The 8,828-nt window shown below is 31.3% G+C and overlaps 1 protein-coding gene across 1 annotated transcript; it reads left to right on the forward strand.

The window, feature by feature from the left end:
* Nucleotides 1–666: 666 nt before the first annotated feature.
* On the forward strand, nt 667–3,167 carry LOC112523333 (AAA-ATPase At3g50940-like). Its single transcript, XM_025132893.1, has 2 exons — nt 667–1,698; nt 2,535–3,167. The coding sequence occupies exons 1-2, from the start codon at nt 667–669 to the stop codon at nt 2,982–2,984; spliced, it is 1,482 nt and encodes a 493-aa protein (XP_024988661.1). The 3' UTR covers nt 2,985–3,167.
* The last annotated feature ends 5,661 nt before the right edge of the window (nt 3,168–8,828 follow it).

An 8,828-nucleotide genomic window follows, 5' to 3' on the forward strand; every position in this document is an offset into this window, starting at 1 on the left:
GTGTTTATCTTAAAACTCAAGTTTYTTGGTTYTTTDCTCTTKRTGTAAATCGAACACATTTGTGGAGTCGTTTAAATATGTTGGATTTTAAATATATTGAATTTTAAACTGCATACAATTTTTTTCATCGATAGTCTGTAATTGGAACCATAACTCTTATTTATTCAAATTCTATTAATATGTAAAGACCAAGTGTAAACTATATCATCATTAAATTTTATCTTATAAAACCAATAGAACTTCAAAATCGTTAAAATTCATGGCTCCCGCCGCATTGTGCGGTTACACAACTAGTATATATATATATATATATATATATATATATATATATATATATATGACATTTCAAATACAACTCATCATATTTGTATAATCAATGCAACCCAGTCAATTGAGATATTTATGAAAATGAAGAGAGTTCATTTATTATGATTTGAATACTTATAGAAGATTATTAGAGTTCATTAATTACATTCAATACTTTATATTAGAAAACGATCAAAAAAATTATAAAATCACATATTCATCAAATTAAATAAACGATTAAGATTAAGTTGTATAGATTATACAAATATAAATGATTACATGATATTTCAAGTCTCTCGCTATATATTATATCATTCAAGTTCCCAAAGAACAATATTAGTGCATCCCTTCATTTCTAAAATGCATCGTTTGTCAGCTAAATCCAAACTCCCCACCGCCAAAACCATCGTCTCCACCATCGGCTCCATCGCCGCCACCGCAATGGTCGTCCGCAGCGTCGCTCGGGATTACTTGCCCCCTGAATTCCGCGACTACCTTTATCTCGGTTTCCGCAATTTCATCAACAAATTTTCCACACACTTGACCATGGTCGTCTATGAATTCGATGGGTTTCAGGATAATGAAATCTACAACGCCACAGAACTCTACGTTGCCGCTAAAATGTCTACTGACATCCACCGTCTCAAGGTCATCAAAAACCCTACCCAAAAAAATATCACCGTTACCATGGAAGTCAACGAAGACTTCACCGATACTTTCAACGGAGTCAAATTCTATTGGTCTTTGGTTTCTAAGAAGACTCCGACTAGACAATATTACAGTCACGATAATCGTACTTCCCGAACTGATCTCCGATCGTTGGAACTCACGTTTCATCGGGATCACAAAGATCTGGTGTTGAACGAATACTTGCCGTTTATACTTAATGACGCCGAGATGAAGAAACAAGAACAGAAAACAGTGAAGCTATTCACGGTCAACACGAATTCGTCGTATTCGAGGATGGCTACGGCAATGTGGACGTCGGTGAACCTTGACCATCCGGCGAGTTTTGCCACGCTGGCGATGGATGCCGATACGAAGGAGATGGTGAAGAAGGATTTGGATAGGTTTGTGGCGAGGAGAGAGTATTATCGGAAAGTCGGAAAAGCATGGAAGAGAGGGTACCTGTTGTACGGTCCGCCGGGGACGGGGAAATCAAGCTTGATCGCGGCCATGGCGAATTACCTGAATTTTGACATATATGACTTGGAGTTGACTGATATTAAGTCAAACTCGGAGCTGCGGTCGTTGTTGGTGGCGACGGCCAACCGTTCGATACTGGTGGTGGAGGACATTGATTGCTCGGTGGAGTTGCATGACCGGGTAGCCGTAGAGGCGGCAAAAGCTGCAGCCCCGAAGAAGAAAGAGAACTACCCTAAAGAGAAAGAGGTATGTTAAAGAAGCATTATATTTAAATGAAAACTGGTTTCAGCGGAAACCTCAAAACAGTGAAAAACGAGTGAATAACCTTCTAAACGTTCATCCGGAAGATATGTATGTATCTATACAAGTAATTGAAGTTGTTTCATGGTTTTATGCAAGTGAGCATGTTATGCATATGTGCATAGTAGACAAATTGCTTACAAACTACTTATATACACATATGTATATACCATCCACATGAACGGTTACAAAAATATTACTCAGTTTTTCATTTTTTTACAATTTTCCCTTGAACCAGACTCTTATATATAAATACGGTTGTATTAATTCAGGTTAATATACGAGAATTAAATAATATAATAAAAAACGGTCGAATCATAAGTGATTTTATACTAAAATCTCATGTGATTTACTCAGGCCTCGACCTACACACCCTTTTATGAACCATTAGTCTATATATTATGAACCATTAGGTGATTTAAATCTCATTTTCAAAATTAAGGGAAAGTATTTCGTATTTTTAAAAATTATGGTTACAATTAGATTTTTAATCACATCCGTTAAATTACGTTAATCTAATGCTTTAGATTGATTCTTCGATTCATCCATGTACTTTTTATTTTCAATTAGAATTATTTTAACTGATCATTATTTTAAATAAACATGTGTACATCAATATAAAAATGTAATTATATTCGATTTGTGTGAAGAACAAAACAAAGTAGATTTACTAGTGCTATATATAAACAAAATATAAATTTTAATATGTTTTTTAATCCTTTTTTTCTTTCAAAGTATTTATGGATCTTTTCATATAATGTATGATAATTTATTAATTGTAGGTAACCTTGTCAGGATTTCTTAATTTTGTTGATGGATTATGGTCAAGTTGTGGCGATGAGCGAATTATTATATTCACCACTAACCGAAAAGACAAACTTGACCCTGCACTTATTCGTCCAGGTCGTATGGACCTTCATATCCATATGTCCTATTGCACCCCATGCGGGTTTCGTCTTCTTGCCTCTAACTATCTTGGCATCACGCAACATGATCTTTTTAACCAAATTGAGGATTTGATGAGTGAGGTGGATGTTACACCAGCTGAAGTAGCAGAGCAACTACTTAAGGACGACGACCCAAGTGTCGTTCTCGATGGTCTCATCAAGTTCTTTGATGTAAAGAGAAAAATGAATGAAGAGGCAGAGGCAAAGAGAAAGGAGAAAGAAGAAACAGAGAGAAAAATGAATGAAGAGGCAGAGGCAAAGAGAAAGGAAAAGGAAGAAGCATAGGCAGAAACGGCAAGAAAGGAGAAGGAAGAGATAAAGATAAAGGTAACGTAAAAAGAAAAAGAGAAGGCAAAATTGGATGCAGAAAAATGAGTGAAAAGGAATAAAAATCGTAAGGATTAAACTTATTCGACTTGTGATTTTGGATACATTCTAGTTAAAAAAACGGGCATGCATATTTTAGATTTTATAAAGCAGTATATTATTTATATGAAAATAAAAATAAAAATCTTCTTTTACGGTAATAATTGGGGGATGATATCATGTGCATATTGCATATGTGATATATTTTAAAGTCATGAGTCAACATAGGTCTGTTGAAATAAATTAAACAAAGTTAACAATATATCTACTCTTAATTGTATCACTCTTTTTTCAATTTAAATTAACAAGAAGGGTACTCATGCAATGCAACAAAATATATCTCGATTTTAATATTTCCTTTTATTACGTTTCTGTAGACGTTTTAATACGGTTTTTATGTGGTTTTGAGAAAGAAATAATTTTTTTTATTTTTGAATAAAATATAAATTTGAAAATATCATAATATTTGGAAACTAAATATATCAATGTTAGTATCAAATTAACTATTTAAAAATTATTGTTTTTTGTATAATTTCTTTAATTCAATTTTTTATTATAAATTAATTTAGATTTAATAATGAAGTAATTTATTTTTGATTGAATAATATAATTTTTTATAARRATRATAATTAAGTATTYTGTTAGAACTYAATGATTATMTTAATTATWTTTTAGATTTTTTATATTTAAAATAAAATGTTTATCTTGTATTTTATTATGTTTATCTGTAGTTAGTTACACGAATTCAAACATGAAGCTTTAATAAGTTGTACTTATTTACAATTTATTTGTAATCTTGAATTTTAAGTAATATGCATCAATAAACGGTAATTCATGCATAAAAAATGGTTTCTAAGAGTTTTTGTCAAATGTTTTATAATATACTAGAAGGGACTCACGCAATGCAGTGAGATACATCTTCATTTTAGTGTTTCGTTTTATTTTTTGTCTCTGTTGATATAGTACGTTTTATGTAGTTTTGATAAAGATAATATTTTTACTTTTGAATAAAAATATATTTGTTTTCACTTTTTAATAAAAATATATTTGAAGATATCATAATAATTCAAAAAAATATATCGATATTAATATCGAATTAACTATTTAAAAGCTCTCTTTTTTTGTACAGGTTCTTTAATTCAATTGTTTATTATAATTTAATTTAGGTCTAATAGCAAAATAATTTATTTTTGGTTTAACAATATAATTTTATAAATATAATGATTCTGTTAGTACTTAATGATTATCTTAATTATAGTTTAAATTTTTATATTTAAAATAAGATGTTTATCATGTATATATATTTTTTGATTAACTTGGATATCCAACCCGCTATGCAAGCCGACTAATCTCAGGGCGACCACCTGCTTTGCAGATAGCCAGGAGTCAACGCATTTGAACCCCTGTGGCCACAAGGGGATTTTTATTTCTCCTTGAATTTGAACCTGAGACCTCCTGGTACTTTTAATCTTTGGAGTCAAGCTCAAATCAATCAGGGACCACCCTTATGGTTGTTTATCCTATATTTGATTATGTTTATTTGTAGTCAGTTATACGAATTGAAAATGGAGCTTTAATCAATATTTAATGTATAAAAAATGGTTTTTAAAAGGTTTTGTCAAATAATTTATAATATAGTATAGATATAGACATGGGCGGACCTAGTGTGTCGCTATGGGTGGCACGTGCCCCGTATTATTTCGTCTCCGAAGGGTAAAATTTTTAGTTTTGTTAACAGTGCTACCGTATCGTTTCGGAAGGTGCTACCGTATTTTTCCCCAAATTCTAAGAGTGCAACTAAAGCCCAAATAAAATGCAAAAATAAGCCCAAATAAAATCTAATTGTCCATTAACTAAAGCTCTAAATCTAATGGTCCATTAACTAAAGCCCCAAATCTAATGGTCCATTAACTAAACTACTAAAGCCCTAAATCTAATGGTCCATTAAGGCATTAACTAAAGCGGTAAACTGGTAAAGCCCCAAATCTGTGACCTTATTTGATTTAGGTTTAWGTTATACAAATTGATCATTCTTTTCTGTTTACTGTTTAGTTGATTATTTATTATTTACTTGATTAATTGTTTAGGTTATACAAATGTTACTTGATTAATTGTTTAGGTTATACAAATTGATCATTCTTTTTTGTTTACTGTTTACTTGATTAGTTGATTAATTGTTTAGGTTATACAAATTGATCATTCTTTTTTGTTTACTGTTTACAAATGTTACTTGATTAATCGGCGAGGCTTTTATTCCACCCCACACCCAAGTCCGAATCATATTAGTGTCATTTTCTTAGTCAAACGGTGCCACCGTTTGAAAAAAATTTCCGTATATTTGTTTCTTATAGTCAAACGGTGTCATCGTTTGAAAAAAAATTTCATATATTTTTTTTCTTATGGTCAAATGGTGCCACCGTATAAAAAAATTCTGGGTCCGTCCCTGGATATAGATATAAATTAAAAACAAATGATTGATTGTGGACATAAAATAGTTTGACTCAGCAAATATTTGTTACTATGTGATTTCATTAACATATGATTGTCGTTTCGTGCATGATACATGAATTCTTAAGACATAATAAAAACTTTAGTGATTTAATTATTCGCTTTTTTTACACTAAAAAAGACGATAAAAGACATATTTTCATTAACAAAGGAATTGGTTTAAAATATCCTACAATTAAATTGAATGAGAATAAATACTTTAGGTTAAAATAATTGTATGCAACGTATGCATTATTCTTTCAAAGTTGTAAGAGGATCATCCGCCTGCCACGGAAGATTGCACCTTTATATGGGGAATTATTCAAACAAAAATACATTTATTTTATGAGAATGTGAGAACATTTTTTTATTATAGACAATCAGATGTGATACTATTATTCTATCACATGTGATACTAAATCAGAGACGCGGACGATTTTCGACGATCTTGGTTGCAGGTCAAGTCGCCGTTACACCACTAAACCCCCTCACAAATATTATCACATGTGATAAGGGTGTTGTTGATATGATATTATAATCCATCAAAACCATCATAGACGCGGACAACCTTTGGCACGACCTAAGTCGTAGAACACGTCATCCACATATCACATGGTCCCCTCACGCGTATTATCACATGATAAAGGTGTTCTGTCGTTCTCGTAAAATAAAGGTGTTCTCGTTTAAACCTCTATCTATCTATACATACATATATATATATATGTACTCGCACAATGCAGCGAGATATATCTTGATTTTAATATTTTATTTTATTCTTTATCTCAGTCGATGTTATAGTATGGTCTTATTTGATTTTGAAAAAAACGATGATGTTTTTATTTTGAATAAAATATAAATTTGAATATATCATAAAAAATTGACAAATATATATTGATATTAGTATCAAATTAACTATTTAAAATTCAAATTTTTTTTATTATAATTTAATTTAGGTTCAATAACGAAGTAATTTATATGTGGTTTAATAATATAATTTTCTGATAAAGATAATAATGAATTATTTTGTTAGAACTTAATAATTATCCTAATTATATTTTAAATTTTTTATATTTTAAAATGAGATGTTTATCCTCTATTTGATTATGTTTTTCTGCAGTTAGTTACACGAATTCAAACATGTAGCTTTAATAAATAATAAGTTGTACTTATGCATAATTTACTTGTAATCTTGAATTTTAAATAATATGCATCAATATAAGTACTTCATGCGGTTTGTATTTGATCACTTATATATATATATATATATATATATATATATATATATGTGATCAAATATATATATATATATAAGTGATCAAATACAAACCGCTCTCTTTTGTACAAACTGTACAAACTAACATCAATCAATAACATAATTTTCTTCATTTTTAATTCATAAGGGTATGATTGTCCTTTGACTTTATAATTGATAATTTTAGTAAGATTTTAGTTGTGTCTAAATCAAGAAGATTATATAGATTAGAGATTTTTTAATAATCTTGAAACCGGTAAATTTTTAATAGATATTTATTAACATCAATGAAACAGACTCACACTGTTCAATGAAACAGAGTCATATATGATTGCATCAGGTTCACATGTATAAGAGTTGTAATGAAACAAGTTTATATTCATAGGTATGTATAATAGTTTGTAATGAATAATGTTCATATGTATAATAGTTGTAATGAAACAGGTTCACAGAACATGTTTTCCCTATTTTCCCCTTCCGTGTCTCTATTATGAATTCTTTTATTTTTTTTTTACTTTACTTATTTAGTTTGTTTCAATGTTGGCCTTTAATCAAAAAAATGGATGGATGTGATTAGTTTATAAGGTTTGTATGAAATGGATGGTTCACATGTATCTAGACACAATTTTCACTTACGGTTCAAATAGGTCTATTAAAGTGACATGTGTCCCTTCGAACGGTTAATTTCACGTATTCGTGGTATAACCACCTTCGCAGAGTAACTGGCGGTTCAGAGTTCCAAAATATGGAGTCCTCCTTTCCAGATTTAGAGACCCGTCAACGATTTCGCATCCAGGTTTAGAAGTATGAGACTTAGAGGCTCTGTGTCTGGAGTGAAGCTCTGCATCACTCTCCCCCTAAGTGTAAATAAGACAGACTCATACTGGAATGAAAACACGAGTCAAATCGAGGTTTTGCATGCACTATGCAGAGGCTCTGCTTGCACTATGAAGCTCTGCATCAAACACTTAACCTTTCTGGCGTTTAAGCCTTGATCTTCCTTGGAATATAGCACGAGCTCTGTATATGAGACACTTAACTCTTGAGTAAGAGCTCTGTCTCTTGATGTCTTCTGCATGAGAACTCTGGGAAAATTCAGAGTTGTATTATCTAGAGTGGTCATCAAAATCGGGTTTAAAATTACAAATTCGAATTTTTTAAGCATTTTTCACAAAACAATATTACCCGGAGCTCTGCCCCTTGGACCTCGCCAGGGGCTGCTGCCACTTGGACCCCGCCATAGGGGGCGCTGCCCCCGGACCCCCGTCGTTTAGGGGCTTCTCCCCTAAATTAAAATAAACTCAAACAAGTGTGCACTCCGCACCTTACTTACCTGTTCGATATTTATCATGATTACATTGGTCAACAATTTAATCCAATTACACTTAAATGACATTAGTGATACAAATCATCAACATGAAGTCATGAGATATTAGTTATTTCTCAGACTTACAACATAACTCTGAATTCCTCTTATTCAGAGTTAAGTCCAGAGTTATTTTTCAACCTAACAAATAAAATTCTAAATTCTTATGTTCCAGAGTTAATGTTCATATTTTCTTTCAGAGTTAATGTCCAGAGTTTTTCTCATTTAAAATACCCCATGTAATACACGGGGTCGAACCTTGTATATATATATATATATATATATACACACACACACAAACACACACACACACTTGAGATCACGTGAGACCAGCGTGTTTTCGTGAGACCCGTGAGATCACTTTTTTTACACGAAACTTTACAGCAAAACGCTGTGAAAGTAACCTTAGCACTATTTTTGTTGTGAATGTTCTACTTTTTTTTATTTTCACAGCGTTTTACTGTGAAGTATCAAGTATAAAAAGATGGTCTCACGGGTCTCACGAAAACAGGTGGGTCTCACGAAAACTCAACCCTAGAAGTCAGTCAATTTGTGAGAAGACGAGAATAATATAAGCCGCATTATAAAAAATACCATAAATAAAAATAAAAATAAATTTTAGAAACTATGATAATTGTCATTTTGAATTGGATAAAAA

The sequence above is a fragment of the Cynara cardunculus genome (genome assembly GCF_001531365.2).
Source record: "Cynara cardunculus var. scolymus isolate 2C chromosome LG 1, CcrdV1, whole genome shotgun sequence".
Lineage (NCBI taxonomy): Eukaryota > Viridiplantae > Streptophyta > Magnoliopsida > Asterales > Asteraceae > Cynara > Cynara cardunculus.